The sequence below is a fragment of the Maylandia zebra genome, linkage group LG4 (genome assembly GCF_041146795.1).
Source record: "Maylandia zebra isolate NMK-2024a linkage group LG4, Mzebra_GT3a, whole genome shotgun sequence".
Classification (NCBI taxonomy): Eukaryota; Metazoa; Chordata; class Actinopteri; order Cichliformes; family Cichlidae; genus Maylandia; species Maylandia zebra.
In genome coordinates, this window is record NC_135170.1 from 16197644 (window position 1) to 16218950 (window position 21307).

The window sequence follows — 21307 nt, forward strand, 5'->3', positions numbered from 1 at the left end:
CCCGCCTCACCTTTGTAGGTGGTGTTTAATGAAAATACGATGAGATCAGAAACAAATCCCAAGCAAGGGAGCCGGATATGTCATGCACATAATGTGTGAGCGCAGATACAGTGTAATGTCAGCATGGTAAAATAAGATAAAGGTGCACTCTTAACTTGTTTTACCTCTAGAGTCCCTCATGCAGACTTTCCAGGAGAATAACCTGGAATGATATTGAATTTCTCACAAGCTCCCTTTATGTAAATGAAAAAATAAATGCATAGATAAAAATCATAATATTAATATTAATAATAATAAGGTGTTTTGTGCTTTAACTTTTTCATTTTCTTCCTTCAAAAGCAAACATGTGTAGTAGCTTTGCTGTGGTTGGTGTTATCAGTATAAGGATATATCGCTTCCATGTGTTAAAAAAAAGCTTGAGTAAGTTGTTATTGCTGTTTTATAATGAATTGGCCAACCAGGACCCAGGTAGCCTGGAATCTGGGAGGTAAATATGGGAGGAGAGCAAACACAAGACCAGACACTGTGACTTAGGTAATATCAACTGTCTTACAAGGGGAGGTACAATGTACAACTCTGCGTTAAACATTGACAGAGTTGATAGTATGCCATTCAAGTTGGTGAAAAAAAAAGTAGACTTAATGTAGATGTATCATAACCAACCATTCAAATAGCTTTCCCTTACCCCGTCTGCAGAAGCAGTGCCAATTAAACAGGGGAAATGAACAGGGGGATAGTGTAACACGGGAGACGGGGAATTATTGCTCCTAAGGTGTGCAGTGAGAAACATTACAATGAGATCTGGGTTTCGTGATCAAAAGCAGAGCACACAGGACACAACTTGACACGCAGTGAGCTGGGCAGGCAACAGAATGGAACTGAAGGCAATCAGAGCAAGTGGCCTGAGCTGGGCAGGTAGACAACAAGGTGATGGGTAAGTGCTTCAAGCAGAATGGTTTGTCAGAGAGACTGCAGAGTGATGCTTCCGGTGATGAGATGATGAGCCACAGGTGTGCATGCTGATTGGAGCCGGGGGGGGGGGGTATGAAGAGGAGCTATAGAGCCCAGGCCGTGACACATGCACCATCAGTTCATGTGTGAAGCTCATTATAATGCAGGCATGTGACCTTCAAGCTGGCTCGTCAAGATCATGACTATGCGCACGATCCTAACCGTGTAGGCTACTCGTCAACCTCGTGTAAGCGTACAGTCAGGGCTTTACATTTGCTCCTTTACATTGTCCAAAGATCAGCACCACCATGGCTGCCTTGCCACCACTGTCTTACAACTTATAACAGTAATTATAAGCATCACATTAAACCAGTGGTTTACAAGATATTGCATCCCGTCATGGTTGTAAGGTGTACAAGAAGCCACATAATTAAAGGATGGTATGTTGTTCATGTGCATGCTGTGACCTGTGGCCCCAGGTCAGAGTATAATTGTGGATAAACTTTGGGATCAAAAAACTTTATTTTTACAGGTTTATGTAGACAAATCCACATACCTCTGTAAACACTTCATGACTCCTTGAATCTCTAGTGGTTTTCACACCCACAGTAAATTCAGACCCTTTTTCACAAACCTTTAACCCACTCTCTTAAGAAAAACAATAATATTATCATCCAAAAGAATAACTGCTGTAACTGCAGTCAGTACAGCGTTAGTGGCATCTACTGGACAGTTGTGGTAATAACGCTTTATAGTGTCTTTATTTTCTTTTTGCTTTCTTTCACACAGTTCGCTATCTTAGTTTGGGCAGTAAACTATGGTCATCTCATCTTAAGTGACTGACAATCGCACTATGATTAATCTATGACAACAACATATTTCATATATCATATATTAACCAAAATTTTAAAACCTGTAGTATATGAATATAAAATAATATGAATTATTATTATTTCAATTAGAAAGTTTGTAAATTTGCTGGAGTACACATATTTTATGCTACTTTGACCGTAGTACAGTAAATAATTGAACTCCGTAATTAATTTTTTTTAAAGCTTTAACCTACTTGGCCTGCCAAAACAGTTAAGTGTTTAAAAAAACTGAAAAATATAATCTTACATAGACAATATGCAATAATATGAAATGACGAGTTCATCTAGTCACTTGACTATGTTCACATTTTGCTCAACTATATTTTGGCTCTGAATAAATTACTTTTTTAACAGAATATTTTTCAGTGTGTTATTAAACTATTGCTTAATAAATGTAATCTCTTGGTTAACCAAATTATTACCAGATTATTAGTATCCCTAAAGAAAACCGCCGTCTGACATTCAGTACAACTGAACTTATGTTTTTTGATCCGCGGTTAAGACTGACCCGACGGGGATTCCGTAGTTAACATTATAAGCTACATTGCTACCTGAGAGAGAGGCAGGTGTCAGTAGACTTCCGGCGAAACCTGCGACAATAATTTGACAAACCAAAATAAGCAATGCTTATTTTACTGCTATATTTTAGCTAACTTTGTGCCGCACTCTGACGGTCATTCTGGGTACATCCGCTCCCCTAGCAGGCTAGTTTGAGCCAGCTAGCGAGCGAGCAAGCTAACGACTACGTCAGAGAAAAAAGGACAAGAAACTAAGTGGTTAGAAGGAATAAGGTTGAGCTGTTGACAGTGCCTGTCAAGTTAAACACCAGAATGAATGTCGCTAAAAGTGCTTATCGAGTATTTTCTGCAAACTCCTCTGCAGCATGCACAGAATTAGCCAAGAAAATAACAGAGTAAGTAATGCTTTGAACCGTTAGTGTTAAGACTGACTGTTAGTTAATATTTAATGCCACTAATAGTGCTTCTTTAGGTTGTTGGTCGGTGATAATTGTGGAAAAACTTCACTGCTGACACTTTACCATGCATAGTGAGTGTGGTCTGTAATGCGTGGATGAATGAATTAGTCGTGTGGTGAAAGCCTGATATTGTGTGTTGAAACTCTGCAGCTGGCAGATGACCATTAGGTTGCCATGTTGTGCTCATGTTTCACAGGCGTCTGGGTGTGGAGCTGGGGAAGTCTGTGGTCTTCCAGGAGTCTAACAGAGGTGAGCAGGGTGTTATGGCTTTATATGCAATTTTATTCCAAATGTTTCTGGTCAGGTTTTATCTGAAATAGGCTTGTGATCTGATACACAAGTAGGTGAGGGTAGTTAGAGATTGTGTGCTAAAGTTACTGTAGTTGATATTTTTAATCACTATTTGTTGTTTCGAAATGGTCAGTTTCAGATTGGTATTTGAATTTTTCCTTTTATTAAATGTATAATGTAAGTGCAATTTTCAGGGACAGGTGTAAGTTCAGTTCAGACTTGGTATTTCAATTTGTTCTGCTTGATAAGCTGATTTCTCACCAGAAGTGACTTTATAAACAGCTTGTCCATGACTTTTCCCCTCTTATTTTAATACCTCACTCCCAATGATCACTGTCGCCAAGTGCTTGCTCCTAGGGGCTCATCTGATTGTTGGACTTTCCTTTATATTATTGTAGGGTCTTTATCTTACAAGATAAAGCACCCCAAGGCAGCTGTTGTTGTGATTTGGTGCTATATAAATAGAAGTATCCTCTAGATCAGGGATGCCAAACTCATTTTATATCATGGGACACTACAGCCCAGTTTGACCTTGAATCTGAACAAGCAAAACTGCTTACTGTCAGTGTAAAGAAGTTTAAGCTTATATAATACCTGACATATCTTAATATAAGATCAATACATGTAGTTTCAATAACATGGTTCATTTTTCTATAAGATAAAGAAATGCTGCTGTTGTAACGAAAGAAATCTGTCAGCACGACTGTTTGTCGTGTACAGTTAAATTGTTAGAATATAATGTGTAAAATTACAGGAAGAGTTCTGGTTATTCACGAACAGGCTGTCCTGTTGTTATAAAATAGAAAGCCTTTGCTAATTAACAGAAAACTTCCTATTTTATTCCTGCAGTAGTCCCATTGAATCACATTTCTATAGTAGATAGTGGAAAATCAGGAACTTTTATGTTATTGATGTGTTTATCAATTATTTACTAGTTTTGGTGTAGTATGAATGGTCAATGAAGAAATTGATCTAGGACATTTTAGCTCAGATTATCAGTATCTGTACCACTGTCTGTTTCATTAGGGAAAGCAGAGCTTTCCTGATAGTTGCATTAAAAGTTGTTGGCACAGGATTGCTGTGGAGTAGGGCATGGATATTAATACGACACGACTGTTGCAGAAATTAATGGAATCCATCAAAAATAGCACATTGTTCATGTAATAGAGCTACAAGATTTCATCAGTTTTTAGGTCATGAGACGTAAATGTACAACATCCCGTGTTCTGTTGCTCAAATAAACAACAAATGTGTATTAAAAAGTATTGGTGAAGTATGTTCTCTGTTCAGAGACTCGAGTGGATGTAAAAGAATCTGTTCGTGGACAGACCATCTTCATTATCCAGACCATCCCACGGTGAGTATAGTAGGATGTGCCAAACATTTAAAAAGGTTATTAGATTATCACCAAACAGAGTCATCTGATTTTTTTTTTTTTTTTTTTTTTACAATCAGGGATGTGAACACAGCCATCATGGAGCTGCTTGTCATGGCTTATGCCCTCAAGACCTCTTGTGCAAAGAACATCATTGGAGTTATTCCTTACTTCCCCTACAGCAAGCAGTGCAAGATGAGAAAAAGGGGCTCAATAGTGTGCAAGTTGTTAGCTTCCATGTTAGCCAAAGCAGGTAAAAATAGCAAAAAAGAAAACCTCAATCTGTGATTTGTTCAAAGAATCTTTATTTGAGTTTGATTATTTGATGTCTTTTACTCTGAAGGATTAACACACATCATCACCATGGACTTGCATCAGAAGGAGATCCAGGGCTTCTTCAGCTTTCCTGTGGACAACTTGCGTGCCTCCCCTTTTTTGATTCAGTACATTCAAGAAGAGGTAATGATCCCTGTCAGATCTCTGCTGTGTGTATTCTAGTGACCTGTGGATCACTCAGTCCAGAACTCCATCAATAAGTCTAACAAAACTGTTTTCACTCTTTATTGCCAGATCCCTGATTACAGAAATGCCATCATTGTGGCAAAGTCCCCTGCTGCAGCTAAAAGGTAACTGATGCAATACACCACTGATAATTTCTGATAATCTTTACATCAGATATATATTGCAAAAATAATTTCTGTCCTATTCTATGCATGCATATTTAGATACATATGTATAACTAACGTGCATATATATACATGTTGTTACTGGTAATAATAATAATGTTGTTATTGACTAATTGTTAATTATTATTATTACTATTTTTAGGGCTCAGTCCTATGCAGAAAGACTGCGTCTCGGTCTGGCTGTGATCCACGGCGAGGCTCAGTGTTCAGAGTCTGACATGGCTGATGGAAGACACTCCCCACCATGTGTACGCAACACAACAGGACACACAGGCCTGGAGCTTCCTTGTAAGAAAACCCATATGAAAAGCATCTATGTTTAATTTTTATAATTTTTCTTGTAGCTTAAGTGCTCCATAGATATTACCAGCACTGATGATTTGCATTATTTATTGTTTCTTTGAGAATTTTCTCCTAGTTTAACTCTTCAGTTGTCTGAATTTTTAATGTTAGCACTTCATTGTATTTATAATTTAACAGACCTTTTCACAGCAGACATTTAGAAGCAGAAAAAGCACAGGTGGATTGATGAGTTTATTAATGATGGCTTAAGCGTCACAGGAAGCTATGACAATTAGCTAACATGCGCAACAGCATCAAAGTCAGTGGGATGCAGTCATGGTAGAGTTCACCTGTGTTTTAGCTACTGTAGCAGTTTAAAATGTCTTCTGTGGGAAAACAGACAAAATACAGCTCTTACTCATGCTAACCTGTTTTGAGCTGACGATTCTGCCGTTTCTCACTCATACCATCAGCCATACTGCAAGTAACTGATTTTTGTTTTTTATTTATTTTTTGTTAGTGCATGATTTCGTTTCTACAGATGAGCTACTTTGACTCATGCTGCATCGGCAAGCTGCAGTTCCTAACTTACAAAGTGTAAACTACAATGTAATCATAAAAGCGCAGTCTTCTGCTTGTTTCTTGCCACGTTAATTTTATCTTTTTTTTTTTTTCTTTCTGTTTTTTTTTTTTTTTTTGGTGCGAATACATGTGACTGGGTGAAGCTTTTATAGTGCTAACTCTGAATCTGAAGTAATGTCAAATAAGTGTGTCGTTGGCAAATGACTCCAAATTTGTGTCCAATATTTAGTTGATTATTTTGTTTAAAAAAACCAACAAAAAACCAACAGCGTTGTGCTTTTAACCTTGACTTAAAAAATCCTCTTTTGGAACTGCAACTCACAAATGGCTTCATCCTTAATTTTTCTTATTAGAATCAGTCTGATTTGTTGTGTCGCTTTTTAAATTCCCGTCAGGCCGAGCAGAGGATTTTTCAAGTCCTGGCGTCATGTGTTGTGTCGTGTCAAATATTTGTGCATTTGTGTTTAACGTGGTGTTTATTTGTTGACAATAGCAGGCAAACAACAAGCTCCGTTCCCTGGCATAGAACTTCCAAGTACGACCGTAAAATTAATTTACATCTGACTATGAAATGATTCCTCTTCAAATGGTTCCTCAATTTGCATGTATAAACAAAGGGTTTGTGTTGCATCTTGTGAAAATACAGTCTGGATTCAGGTCTGTAAAAACAAAGTGGATGATTAGTGCTCAAACGAATTAAAAGACCAGTTAATTTCAGTTTCGATATACTGTTTGCATTATGCCACATTTCTGTGACTCCAGACAGCTAGTTCTACAAGATGGTCAAAACCCTCTTTTTTTTTTTTTTTTTTTTTTGTTGTGTTCTGATTTTTATTTTACTTTATTTTGTTTTTTAAACTCCAAATCCATAAATCAAACCAGAACCATACCAAACATTCTTTCTGTTTTTATTTTGTAGTTGAACATCTGGACTCATCTTGCCAATCAACACATTGTGCACCCATAAAAAACCCGCCCTTAAAAACCTGATTAACATTTGGTCATAACTGCATGTCATAAAACAGTAACGCATGCATTTGAAATCTAACATCCAGCGACGGGAACAAAAGATGTTGTGAATGGGACGGTTAGTGAATTATAGCATATAGCATAATCGTAGCAGTTTTAATATGCTGGATCAGATAACCTATTTTATTATTGAATAGTGTTGGATCGGTCAGTTACTCCTACAGGTCTGGACCAGCTTTTCTTTTAAAGGGACCATGTTTTTGATTCCAAGCAATGCTCCCAACAGATAATGCAGACCTTGGTTCTTGAGCTGGTGGTGCTCCCAGTGTCTATCCTGCTTGGCTGAGTAGCCTTGTAGGTTAAGTACCATTTGTCAGCCACACTGGTTAATGGCAGCTCTCCTCTTGTGATGCTTGCTCTTGGTAATTTTGCTAGGTTGTACGTTGGTGGCCAGGAAAAGAATATAGGTCCCAGGGATCTGTTAATTTTAAGGCCTGAGGGTAACATGTAAGAAGTATTAAAAGATTTATTGCTTATTCACAAGATTACGTAAAGAGTTAAAACAGAAATGTCTGAAATTTAGACTTCTGAATTCAGGATATTTTATTGAAGCAGTTTAGCAAGGGCAAAGCACAAACCAGGATGTACCCCATCTCCTTTCGCTCAAATCATTTCCAAAACTATGTAATACCCATAGGCTCAGAGCCACTGACCCTTTACACTAAGAACCGGTCCAGACTTCCTGTATATGGGTTACTGGCTGATCTGATGGGTGGCATATTTAATGTGATGCAAAGCTTTAACTCTGTTAGGCCGTTTGGACAGGTTGGGCATGCCAACCTGTTGATTTAACATTTTCTACAGATAACTCAAAGTATCAATACGTTTTAGACATCTGAAATTAATTTCAGAAACCTCTGAGCAGACATTTTTCAGGACAATGTTGTAGCACATCAACAAACTGTCGAGACAATGTATTTTAAGTGTGTGTACCGCTAACAACATGGCTCTTGCTGTTTTTGGTTGATAGCAATAAAAGACTGAATGTGACACTCCCAGGTTTTCTGATGCTGTGGGACTCACGGTATTCAGCAAAATGTTCTGCAAGGCATGCCTCCACCTTTCTCTGCTGCTTTATACTTTTCCTGCACAATCGGCTTGGCTGGCTGATTGTTTATCAGTTGATTGTTTCCTCAAAACCCTCTAAATGACTGCATTTACATGCATACCTGTAATCAGAAAACAGCTGTTTTTGATTTGGGTTACATGTCAGAGTGTTACTGATGGTTCTCCACTTTAAGTACACTGCATCAATCCTTATCTGAGGATAATTTTTAATGCATCAGTTGAGAATTAGAGACATGATAAGATCTGCCACAAGATGAAGCACTTTCATGTTTTATTAACACATAGCGATATGTGATATATCATGTGAGACCAGAAGTGTTATAGTGGACGTCAGCACTGATGCAGTGACAGTATTGATGATAATCAGAGCTTTTCTTAATAGAAATAAATTATATCCAAGTCACTGTAAGTTTTTTTTAAAGGGTGGAAAATTATGGCGTGCATGTAAAAGTAGCAGCACTGATGTTCCACTGAAGACTGATCCCAGAACACTGGCAAGTGTGGATGAAGAAACCCTCATCGGTGCTTGCCACTGTTGACCCATGTGAAATAAGACTGTGTGGTGCTTATTTGATTCATATACAGAGTGCTGCCACATGCCTGCCACAGCCTGGCAACCAAACATGTGTGTCAAGGCGGTTGTATACATTGTCTTCTGATTGGGTATTCTGGGCAGAAAACCCTTAGGCCATTTGATCTTTGCATGGCATGTTTTGTACTATGTTTGCCATTTGAGTTTAATCTTTTAGGGGTAGGAGGGGTAGAATGGAGGGAAAGTGTAATCAAGTGCATTTGAAATTTAAATTGAATGCAGCATTTCTACGAATCATTCACAGCATGCAATGGAAAAAACAATGATTTGGAGTGAAAATGAGCTTAAATCGAAAAACAATTTTCTCAACCCATTTTACCCAATCTACTGAGATTTATTTTTGATTAAGTGAGAAACCGTACGCATAACTTCCTGGAAGTGCTCTCATGGGCAAACTGCTCTTTTCATTTCCAGTAATGATGGCCAAAGAGAAACCTCCCATTACTGTGGTTGGGGATGTGGGAGGAAGGATTGCCATCATCGTGGTAGGTCATTTCTGCTTCTCCTTCCTTAGTTATCATTTCCATTAGCTTCCGTGGCTAACTTTAGCTGATGATTCAGCCCTCTTTCTTGATAAAATCTACCAATGCAACACTACAGCTTTCTTTAAAATGATTGGCTAGTTCTTTTTGAAGTGTGATATGCTTACTGTCTGCCAGTCACTTCCTTTAGGTGTGTCTATTTATCCAGTGCATTCTGCACCAAGTGTTTTTGCAATTCTGGTTTTGCACTGTCCTTACTTTACTTGGTTACGTATGCTCTTCATCTTCTGCTACATATTTTTGTTTTTTATTTTTCCTTATTCGTTGTAAGTTATCAAATTCTGTTTTAAAGGATGTGAAAAGATCTAATCCAAGCCAAAAAATGGGAAAACTGACATTAAAAAAAAAAAAAAAAAATCTTCTAATAATAATAATAATGATAGAATCAAGTAGGGCTGTGCGATATGACCAAAATCTCATATCCGGATATAAGACATCTATTGTCCCGATAACGATATAAATAACAAAAATGCAACATTTGAAACATGTGAAGTGTTTCCAGCTGGGCGTCGTGTACCTGGAGTCGAGTGTTTTAACCGATGTATGAAACTATACATTTTTAGACATAAGTTGTAACGGACTGAGTGATCCACAGGTCACTAGAATACACACAGCAGAGATCTGACAGGGATCATTACCTCTTCTTGAATGTACTGAATCAAAAAAGGGGAGGCACGCAAGTTGTCCACGGGAAAGCTGAAGAAGCCCTGGATCTCCTTCTGATGCAAGTCCATGGTGATGATGTGTGTTAATCCTTCAGAGTATGTATTACACAGCGTGCTGCGGGCGGGGAAAAGCCTGTTCTAACGTTTGAGTCTAAGGTTTATTTATTTTTTTAGCACCTGGCGACTCTTTTTGCTTCCCATCTGTAAACACTGCATACTCTTTCAGGTGATTCGGTTTATTTTGAAAAGCCTCAACAGGATCTTGAGCTTTATTGTGAAAGGTTTATATGGAAAATAAACAAGCGGACACGCGATGGTTTTACCGTCGTTGTTGCTAATGACAACGCACAAAAACAGTCGCTTGTCCGTCCGTAGTGTGGTTATATTAAATATAAGAGAAAGAGAGAACTTTAAGAAATTAATATAGCCACTACAGTGACCATCAAAACGATGAAAAAATATTACTGTAAACAGTTTATTTTGCGACACCACGAAACAAACGATAGTGTAAAATGAAACTAGATGTTTTTATATCGTCATCTGATATATATCGTTATATGAACAGCCCTAGAATCAAGTAAAATATCCAACAAGATGATCAAATTCAGTCTTTGAGTGTGATTAGTAGGGGTATAATGGATCTTTTGGTCTTTCTCCTGAATCATTTGGTACCCAGCGCTTATGATACAGACGCTATCCCTTCTTTGTTTTTAAAACGGGAACAAAGTTTTAACTTCTTTTTTTTTTTTTTTTTTTTTGTTTGATCAATATTTGTTCTTTGTGTATAGTCATAAAGCAGGAAGTTAATTCTAATGGTAAATATGATCCAGTTATCTTTCTGAACAATGAGCAATGTGAGAGTTTTGACACTTCCTAATCTTTTCTTGTTGACAGTGTTTTTGTATATTTTGTATATCATTACACTGCTTGTGAGCAGTGCCGCAAGTATATCACCAATAATCATAGGAAAAAAAACACAAAGAAAAAGGGAGATGCAGTTTTAACTACAGATTGTATTTTTTTTTTTTCTGACAGGATGACATCATAGATGATGTAGGAGACTTTGTCGCTGCTGCCGAGATCCTGAAAGAGAGAGGAGCCTATAAAATTTATATTATGGCCACACATGGTTTACTTTCTGCTGACGCGCCACGTCTCATAGAGGAATCAGCCATTGATGAGGTGAGGACTGATCCCCCCCACCCACGCGAGAACTGGTTATTCATGTATTTGAACGAAACTGTCACACAAGCTAAAGGAGAAGTGGTAAAAGGTCTTTTTTTTCTTTTTTTCTTTTTTACGGGCTATCATTTGTTCATTGTAAACAGAGTGTAAAACGAGATGCTTCCTCGTAGTGGGCATTTTTTCCCTGTACTGTGTAAGGAGTTTCATGATCTGCTGAATAGAAGTTTTCATTTTCACTTCCTCTGAACTATCTAGAAAACAATAGTTGCAGTTTACTCTACATTTATGACTTATTAAAAACAAACAAGTGAGATCTGAGATCTATTAATTATTAATTGATCTATTAGTCTCTTTAATCTTGATCCACATACTGGTGAAAGGACTGGTAGTTGGTGCTTTTCTACCCTAAGCCCTTAAAACATACATGCCTCATGCACTTATTCATACTTTATATTTAATATTCATACACAGTTGCACCCCAATGAATGCATCTCAGGCTTCAGTATCTTTCCCATTAATGCTTTGGTGTGCAGACTGGAGTCACCAACCCTCTAATGACTTGCTCTAGCTACTCTACTATAGCCACCCTGTAGCAAAGTGTTGTAGTACTACCAGAAAAGCTTCAATAATTCCAGTGCTGTCTAACACATTAGTCAAAATCTGAATTGTGTTCATCTGGGTCGATGTCTGGTAAGTGTGAAAACCACAGCTGCTTATTCACATCATTTTCATACTTGTCAAATTGTTCAGTTACTCCTCGTATCATATGGATGAAAAAACAACCATTCTTATCAGGGTAGAAAAAGAGACAAGTGGGTCCAAGCCATGTCTCTGTCAGCATAACAGAGCCACTAAATTATCCTACAGAGTCAAGATTCAAGTTTTTGCTTTACTTTGATATTAATACTATTGGGGAAACAAACAAACAAATGTTATCTTAAAAGTTTGCAGAGTGTGAAGGTGGCAAACTCAGTGTGGGGCTGTTTCCTAAACTGCTGCAGTGCTCATTTATTAAGAATTATAGAAATAAGTTATTCAAACAACAGAATCAGAATATTGATCCTGTGCCTCTTGCACTTTTCTGATTGATTGCACGAAGAAGAAAGAAAGAAAAGTCAGGGATGCCAACTAGGAAACACTATACCTGTGATCTTCTATTCATTGTACAAGTATTTTGTCCTCTTTTTGAACTCGGGACATCTGTCTTTCACAAAACTGAGATCTAAGTAACAGACCTGAGTCAATGGCAGTATTGCTTAAGTGTTTAATTATGTTTTGGATCCAGTTTATGTCTTTACCGACTTGTCCCTTTTTTAAAGTAAAACTTACACACACACACCCCTTTCTTCTTTTTTTTTTTCTTTTTTTTTTTTTTCAAGTGCATGCCCATGTTTGGATACTTGCGTTTCAAGTCATTTTAAAGCAGCTCTGTTACTTATATGTCAAACTAATATTACAAATAATATATTCATAGTATAAAATGTCTGTGTTTACTGTGGGTCCTCAGGTTGTGGTGACCAACACAGTTCCCCATGAAGTACAGAAGCTGCAGTGTCCAAAGATCAAAACTGTGGATGTCAGCATGATATTAGCTGAGGCTATCCGCAGGATCCACAATGGCGAGTCCATGGCTTACTTGTTCCGCAACATCACTGTGGATGACTAGTGGCATCAGAGGTTGTCAGTGATAGAGAGCAAGTCATAATTTCCTGTGTTATACATGTTAAAAAAAAAAAGCAATGTAAGTCATTTGAAGCGATTCTATAAATTGCCCAAAGTTATTTATCTTCTTACCAGAAGTTATTAAAAAATATTTCACTTGTTAAAAACTGATACGTTTTCGGGCGTGTCGTGGATATTATAAAAAACAAGACCTGTTTCAGTTTTTTAAGGCACGTCTCGCTGCTCTCATTCATTTCACTTGAACAAAAGATGCTTTGCATTGGTATTATTTTGTCATACTCTAACAGTACCTCCTATCTAGTGACTGAGCTTAATCTGCAAAGGAGAAGAGCTGGCAAGAATTTGTTGGCTTTACTAACCAACACCTTGCCAGGTCTTGTGATCAGGGCTGCTCAGGCACTGATTTCTTTGCACTGAACGAGGCATGTTTCATCTAATGAGTAAGAACAAGTATACAAACTGTAGTTCTCAAATGATCATTTTTATGCAGCTTTTCTTTGCATCTTCTGTGGAAATATTTGGGGAAATGAAAATGTTTTTGAATGTCGTCACCACAGGTTAAAATGTCACTCACTTTTGTTGTATTGCACTCTCAGCAGGAAGTTAAGAGCGAATGGCTTCATACCACCGCTGCAAGCTGCTGTGGGCGAAATGAGCCTTTATCATATTCTCGCTTTATTAATCGACTGAAATGCCGTTAACTATTACCTGATTGTGACAATGCACTACATATGACATAGCTAAAGGGAGGTGTGCACCACACTATTGCCAACTGATGCAGGGAGCTGCGATGGTTTGGTTGAATGCCTTTGATGAAGGTGAATATTGTTCTCTGTGTAATTAAAAGTACAGATAATTTGTGCTTTAGATGGCTTGTATTGAAGCCTTGACTTGGATAGACAGTTTTGCAACATACTGACATCTTTGTAAGGTGTCCCCTGTTTGTGCATTTGTTTTGCCTTCTAATTTTTAAGATGATTTGCGACACAGCAGCACAGTTCTGATGTTAGTCTCCAAGTGATTATGGCCTCTGAGAAAACTTCAGAGTGAAGGTTGAGTGAAAATGACTTTATTTTCTATGCTGTTTGAGCCTTTTGCTCAGGGAAATATACTTTAGAAGCCAATGCACAATTATTTGCTCTTGTGCTTATGAAGATGTTTTACTGTTGTGTGCGCACACCCTAATACTTCGAGAATGTCTTCCATACAGCAGTACTGTACACCTGTGCTCGTTTTATCTTATCATTTAGGTTTGCTATAGATGCTGGATGTTATTTGATAAGGTTGGGCACTCTTGTGCACAGAGTTGGGTAAAAATGCCATTACCATGTCAGCTCAAATTTCTGTCCACAGCGTGTTTCAGAAATCCTCTGTATTTACTGTTTCCCTGAACCCCTCCCCATCCCAACCCCACCTTTCTGTCAGACTGTACTGTGTTTGTCACTGTTTGTGAAATTAAAAAAAACATTGCCTCTGGTTCTGCCTCATCTCTACCAAATAAGGAATTTTATTATTAATTAAATTAATTAAATCCACAGCATCTGCCACTTTTGTGAAGAAAAAAAAAGTTATTTGAATAACTCCCTTTGCAAAACATGTGCACCTTAAACTACTATCTATCTATACATTCTAGATTATTTGAGTCTGTTCTGTTTCTCTAAAGGCTGCACCATGTAATGAAAATCATATCTAATTTGTGCTGCATCAATCAAAAACAAAAAAAACGCTTATTAGCTTTATAACATATGTTATAACACTCAAGCTAAATAATTGCATCCATATTACATTTCTGCTTAAAGGCTACCACATAGCTTATAAAGTCACAAGCCTGAATTTGACATCAGTTAACACAATGGGGCGTCCATTAAACATTAAACATCCATTAAACAAGTTCTAAAAAAAAAAAGAAAATCAATCTTTAGCTGTGTTCTTGACATACTGCCTGACTATGAACCTTATGTAGACTGTTTGTACTATATGGCATAGCCATTACCCTTTACAGCTCCATCACTTTCACTTCAGAACCTCTCTGAAGCCTTTGTGGTCCAGGACTGTTTCCAAAGAAGGACGTGGATTCAGAAATCAAACTGGATTCTCTGAAAACCAAAATAGTCACAGAATTTCCTTTTTGTTCCATAGCAGCTAGTTTACTGATGCTGTAGAGGTGCAAATGTCTGTTTAGTTTTATAGGTTGTGGTGCTTAACAAAATTTATTGGAAAAACAGGATATGGGGACTGGATTAAAGTTTAAGAAGTACCAGGTTTGGTTTGTGGGCCTTAGTTTTGAATTCAACTAATATGTAATAAAAGAAACTGATCTGTCAGAATCAGAGAGATTTAAAGATTACAGATACATTTGAAGTCCAAATGTTCTATTTCAGCAAGGAAAAGCTAACATTTTGTTCCATTTGTAGTTTTTGGCTACAAAGAACCAGATTTCTCGTTGCTTTTCTGGGTTTTTATATGTATTCGGTTTGGATATTTAATGAATCCTGCTAAAACAATCTTGCAGAGACAAATATAAAATTGAATACAGCTTTATGAGAAGGCTTTCAGTTACTTTTAACATGCACTGTGATTCAAATGTTAGCATAAAGATCCAGTATGCAGTTGCCATTAGGTCTTACCGCTTCCTTAAAAACACCTGATGTGGACGTCAGAGATCCTATACTTGTTCAAAACTTCTCAGGTATATAAACAGCACTGAGGAGCTTGGACCAAGTCTAGGAGCAGAGACAAACACTTTGCCAGGCAGTGTAGGGATTTCAGAGGTCATACTCACAAATCAGACTTTTCTACTTGTTGCTATAGTAGCAGTAATCCTATCTGAGTAGTTTGCATTTCCTTTACCCTTATCTACAGCTGAGCCCTGTGCTCTGCCAGCAACCTAAGTAAAGAGGTTTAAATCGCACCTGAGTTTTAAAAGGCAGGGGTCCCCCCTCCCGGGTCTTCGTCCATGTGCTGAGAAAGATGGGTTTGTGAATCTCAGTGGAGCAGCTGAAGGCAGCTGTGAGTTTAAACAAGGCACTAAGAGGAACTAAAGATCTGATAATTACAGATCACTTCCTTGTCTCATTCTGAGGAAACAATGTACCTTATCTGAGCATTTTTGGAAAAAGGAAGTGCACCTTTTTGTCTCTTTCTCTAAGCCTGTGTTGCCTTTTAACAGTCAGGAAATGCTAACAATGTGTATGAAGTTCTTTTAGAGAACATGAAAAGTGAACATTAAATAGCATGATACTTTATCATGCTTTATTAGGCAACTTTGTCCTGTCATTGCTGCCATTGTTAAGAGTGGAGAATTAGAGAACCATCTGGAGTAAGCTCTTTAGTCAAGTCATCATGTGAATTTCTTGAAGCAGTGGATTAGATTTTAGTCTCACCCCACCAGTTTGGTTGGAATGAAAACCTCTTTATCAGCTTTTGTTGCATGTTTCAGTATACACAGTAGACACAAAATCCAGCTAAACAAAACATGTGAGACATTACTCATCCAGATTTAATCTCAGTAACTAATTTTACTTCAGATAATAAAATTAGTAACTAGATTTTATTTTGCACTTCAGGAGGTTTTGGAGACATAGTCAGTGGTGTCTCTGTTCAACTCCTCATTAACACAAATATCTAATCAGACAGTGACGTGGCATTAACTCAAGATGACCTGCTGAAGTTTGAACAGGGTTAAGAATTGTTTTTTTATGTTCAACGGGCTGGTCTGAGATTTTCCTGTGCAGCATCTCTTGACTTTACAAAGAATGGTCCAAGAAACATCAAATATCCAGCAAGCGGCAGTTCTCTGGGTGCAAAATACCTTAATGCCACACGTCAGAGGAAAATGGCCAGACTGCCTCGAGCTGCCTCGAGCTGATAGGAAGGGAACAGTAACAAGGTGTGCATAAGGGCATCACTGAGCGTGCAACATGTCAAACCTTGAAGCAGATGGGCTACAGGAGCAGAAGACCATACTAGTGCCATCCTGTCAGTTATGAAATAAGGCTAGATTTGGCACAGTTCATGGTGGTGTAAAGGTTTCTTGCCATATTTCGGCATAGTTGAAACGCCACGGCCTACCTGTGACCACTGTGCGCCCATCTTCTGACAGATGCTTCCAACAGGAAAACAGACCTTGTTATAAAACTATCATGATCTCAAACTGGTTCTTGCACATGATGATAGGTTCCCTGTATTCATGTCTGTGAAGGTTCTCAGTCATCCAGGTCATCGTAGTCTAAGGAGCCAAGGTGTGAGCCACACCCGCTTTCTCACCTTGGCTCATGTGATTAGGTAGAGGATCATCAGGGGGTCCTTTGTCCCTCTTTGGGAGGAAACTCCCACTGGGTTTAAATCTGGGACTCTCCACCATTTGACCCTTAGAACTGAAGAAGCTTCTCGGATGAGAGGTGAAACGTCTTCAAGCAACTCAAAGAAGTCCAGACGCTTTTCTTTCCAAGCTCCTTAGACTTCCCTGTATTCAAATGACCTCCACAGTCACCAGCGCTCAATCCAATAGATCACCTATGGGAAACCTGCAGCAACTATGTGATGTTGTCATGTCTCAGAGGAATGTTTCCAGCACCTTGTTGAATCTGCGCCACAAAGCTGTTCTCGAGGCGAAAGGGGGTACAAACCAGTACTCACAATGTGTACCTAATAAAGTGAAGTCATCAAACAATGCACACATCACCAAGTGCACCACCAGAGGGCAATGCAGCACAAAACAGAGCTTGTGCCGTTGAGATTGTGTTAAAGACCAACCAAGCGATCCTATTAGTTGATTTAATCCACTCAGTACCAACATAACTTTTCTTAGGAACAAACTGTAAGACATGTCAGTTGGGTGATTCAGCAGGTTTTTTTTACATTTCCGTCTTATAAAAAACAAAAAAACAAATGAAAAAACCTTTACAGATCTGGTTAGACCAGCCCCATTCTCTAGAAGGGAGGTATAGTTTGTCTGTAAGTTTTGCCACAAATGCATTGAAGTGTGCAACAAGAATTAGTGTCTGGGCGCCTGGGCTTTCCTCCTACAGTACTAAAATTTGCATGTTAGGTCAAAGTTTCTGTAGGTGTGAATGTGAGTGGCAGTAGCTGTCTCTGCACCATTAGCCCTGTGATAACTGGGCCAACAGACTAGACAGTCTCACCCCACCAGTTTGGTTGGAATAAAGAGACCCAGACCCTGAATCAGGACAGCAGAAGAAAATTGATGGATTGATGTTGAATTGATTTGAATTCTTATTATAAGAGAAACAGTATAGGAGGTCTGTGCAGTGTGAATCTTTTTAAGGACATACAAAATAAAGTTGTTTTATTTATTTAATGGTCACCTGTTTTCACGTGTTAGACTTTAATTTTTTGCTTTTTTTAGATTCATAACTTTTCACTTATGACTGTGAAAACTTCCCCTAGTTATACAGTAACTTTCATACCGTTCCTGTTTGTCTGCTCTGCTGCTCTGTCAAATAACAAAGTCACAGCAGTAAACAAGATAAAATAGTCGGGATAGACAGGATTAAATTCAAATCTTTTATTTAACTTGAAATAAGCACTGAATAAATACATCGAACATGCCTTTGTGGCTCTTTGTGGTGTCACAATAAATAGAAAATACCACATTAATAAGAAAAGAAAAACAAAAAAACCCCTTTATGCTCAGATTTGCAATGCACTTATTCTTTAAGACAAACTCACATAAATAAACATCAAAGTAGAGAGAACCAGCAGTGAATGTGCTCTGTGTATTTAAATGTTAGCTGTTTTGCAAACAATCTTCTAAGAGCTGTAGAACAGGTTGCACAAGCATTCACAAGAAAAAAAGTTTAAATTTGTCCTTAGTTGTTCACTTGATTCATAAAACTGACATATGCAGACACAAAAACACTTTTGCATTTATATGGTTTCACAGTTATTGCACTTTTTTTTAAACAGCACTAACATAAAGGCCCCAAATCAAACATTATCATATATTTGTATGTAAAATGAGCTCTGCACTGTCACCATATCTTACATTTTTAACATTCACAGTAAGTATTTTCGAGCTCAGCCACATTCCACACTGTCTTTAAGGTCGTATTTGTTTACATCATCACATGTCGGTCCTCGCTGCAGCATCTCTGTGCTGTCAGTGCCTCTGTGGGGCTAACTGCAGTGCTTACAAGACTGATGGACAAATATTTTACTGACTCAGTGTCTCACATGAAGCTTAAGATGTATAACAGCATTTCTTGTTTTGCTTCTGTCCAAATCTGACCCTTGCAAACAAGGAACTTTAAATCTATTTACAACAGTTTTCTGCCCCCCAGTCTCACTTTGTCCTTTGTGCATCTCAATATCGCTATGAGAGGAGGCAGCTATTGGTTTTGTTCATAGGAGGTCGTTTGTTGCTGTCTTTGGGGAAGGTTTCCCGCCTCCGGCACAGTGCTGGACTGAGCCGACTAGGAAGATTGGCCTGCTGGAGCAGCTCCCTGAAAGCTTCCAGGACATTGATGTTGTCTTTGGCTGAAGACTCCAAGAAGCTGTGGTTCCAGTCCAACTCCACAGTGGACTCCACGTCCTCGCTGGACACCTGTCGCTCATTGTTACGATCAATCTTGTTCCCTATCACCACAATCGGTGTGTACTTGTCCTCTTTGATATCTAGGATCTCATCCCGCAGACTCTTGACTGCCTCCAGAGAGTCAGGGTCATCCACAGCGTAGACCAGAGCAAAGGCATCACTGTTCTGGATGGAGAGCCTGCGCATGGCAGGGAAGGAGTAGCTGCCACTGGTGTCCATGATGTTGATAGTGACTTTGACACCCCCCACCTCATATTCTTTCCTGTGGAGCTCCTCCACTGTACGCCGATGCTTTGGCTCAAAGGTATCTTTGAGGAAACGTTGGATGAGGGCTGTCTTTCCCACTCCACCTGCTCCCAAAAACACCAGACGCACCTCTGTCTTCTCTTTCACTTCAATAGACATCTTGATGTGCTTCTTCGTGTAACAGGAAGAATTTGCCTTTTTTCACCCCTCTATTCTTCTCCTCTTTGGCTGTGGATCCTTAGCCTGGAAGGTGTTTTGATGGCAATGATGAAGAGGGAAGTGGTTGGCATGTGAGTCTGCCTATGAGGCTACACTGCTCATTTATTTACACACATTGCCTGCCCCCTTCTGCTCCCAGCCAATCAGCAGGGAGCAGTGGCTCCATCTTGAACCTGCACCAGCCAATCAGAGATACATGTAAATCAAGTCCAGTAAGAGAAAAAAAAGGTGATACTGAGATACTTTCACTGAGAGTTTTTGTGTGCAGTGCAGAAAGCATTCCTGACTGCTGGCTCAACATCAAATATCTCAACACATCTGTTTATCTGAAAAATAATACTTCCCTTTGCAGCAAGGAGGTTAATCATTTTCATCTTTTGCTAAAAGTTTGTTGTAAAAGAGTTTATACTATAAATTGTTCACACTCAAGTGGAATTTTTCTTCTAACATAAAAGACTTAATACTCAGTTGTTGTAGCACCAGAATCAGAAAAAATATTTAAGGCTTTTGGTCTGCCTTCTAGAGTTCATTTAGGCAACTACAAAGTCGATATCAGCCACAGTTCTGACAGATCAGCTTTCTATGTCTAATAGGCAAGTCTCATATGGAGCATAATGTTTAAATTGTTTTAGCCTGCTAAAAGTTGCTGTGCACATGCAAGCTGCTTTGCTACCCATTTTTGTCCTTCTAATATTGTGACTGACTTATTCACATCTATTGTACCTGATCGCTGCTTTGTTCGGTACTGATGGTCTTTTATCTTCTTCACAGATCTCAGAACAGAGCAATAATGAAAAATATAAATCACTGTAAATAAACACTGTTTGACTTTATTTGTCCTCACTGAAGTATTGTAATTTAAATTTACTGGTATAAGAAAAAGAAAGTAGTCACAGGATTCTGTGGCATTCAGTACAACCTTACTGCTTCCATAAGAAGCAGTATAAAGAATTAACTAGCAGCCAGTTGGTGATAATGAAGTGCACATCATTAACTGATAATCAGCAAGCGTGAGCACCTCTATAAAGGCATAATTTTCACAGTGTGCCAGTCTAATGCATTCAGTTGTCTGTTAACACAATCTTCCCAGAAGTGAATATCCCAGCAAATTAACCACAAGGTCAGACTGTGGAACGCTCAGAGAAATAGTAAAAAACCCCAAAAGCTACATCTCAGACTCTACAGGCCTCAGTTAGCATTTTAAATGTCGAAGCTCATGACAGGACAGTTAGAAAAAGATTGAACAATTTTGGCTTGTTTGGAAACGTTGCCAAAAGTCCTAAGGCTTGTAAAGTTGTATCTGAACAAACTGCAAGACTTCTGGAGAAATTTCTTTGGGAAACATGAGAGGAAACTGGAGATGTTTGTACATGCAAAGCGGCATATTTGGAGAAAATCAAGTGCAGCATATCAGTGCAAACACTTCATTTCAACTGTGAAGCACGGTAGTGGAGGTGTGATGAAATGAGCTTTGACCATAAACTCAATTGTAAGGATTCTTGTGAGG

The 21307-nt window shown here is 38.5% G+C and overlaps 2 protein-coding genes across 3 annotated transcripts; one reads left to right on the plus strand and one right to left on the minus strand.

Annotated features, from left to right (window-relative positions):
• Positions 1 to 2304: 2304 nt before the first annotated feature.
• On the plus strand, positions 2305 to 14255 carry LOC101481568 (phosphoribosyl pyrophosphate synthase-associated protein 1). Of its 2 annotated transcripts, XM_012921733.4 has the most exons (11): positions 2305 to 2736; positions 2996 to 3048; positions 4381 to 4447; positions 4546 to 4718; positions 4809 to 4924; positions 5036 to 5091; positions 5294 to 5439; positions 6509 to 6550; positions 9119 to 9189; positions 10947 to 11093; positions 12604 to 14255. In XM_012921733.4, the coding sequence occupies exons 1-11, from the start codon at positions 2654 to 2656 to the stop codon at positions 12760 to 12762; spliced, it is 1113 nt and encodes a 370-aa protein (XP_012777187.1). In that variant the 5' UTR covers positions 2305 to 2653; the 3' UTR covers positions 12763 to 14255. The 2 variants fall into 2 exon arrangements, with proteins under 2 accessions (XP_012777187.1, XP_004560742.1); XM_004560685.4 differs by lacking the exon at positions 6509 to 6550 and having other exon boundaries at positions 2308 to 2736.
• Positions 14256 to 18291: 4036 nt separating this feature from the next.
• On the minus strand, positions 18292 to 19875 carry rasd4 (rasd family member 4). The gene has a single exon (XM_004560684.2). The coding sequence runs from the start codon at positions 19738 to 19740 to the stop codon at positions 19114 to 19116; it is 627 nt and encodes a 208-aa protein (XP_004560741.1). The 5' UTR covers positions 19741 to 19875; the 3' UTR covers positions 18292 to 19113.
• Between the last annotated feature and the right edge of the window lie 1432 nt (positions 19876 to 21307).

Bases quoted from the DNA above. Each gene is read 5' to 3' on its own strand.
- LOC101481568 (XM_012921733.4), top strand. From the start codon at position 2,654: ATGAATGTCGCTAAAAGTGCTTATCGAGTATTTTCTGCAAACTCCTCT. The intron at 4,719-4,808 runs GTAAAAATAGCA...TTTACTCTGAAG, and splicing joins TTCCATGTTAGCCAAAGCAG to GATTAACACACATCATCACC. The intron at 6,551-9,118 runs GTACGACCGTAA...TTTCATTTCCAG, and splicing joins CCCTGGCATAGAACTTCCAA to TAATGATGGCCAAAGAGAAA.
- rasd4 (XM_004560684.2), bottom strand. From the start codon at position 19,740: ATGTCTATTGAAGTGAAAGAGAAGACAGAGGTGCGTCTGGTGTTTTTG.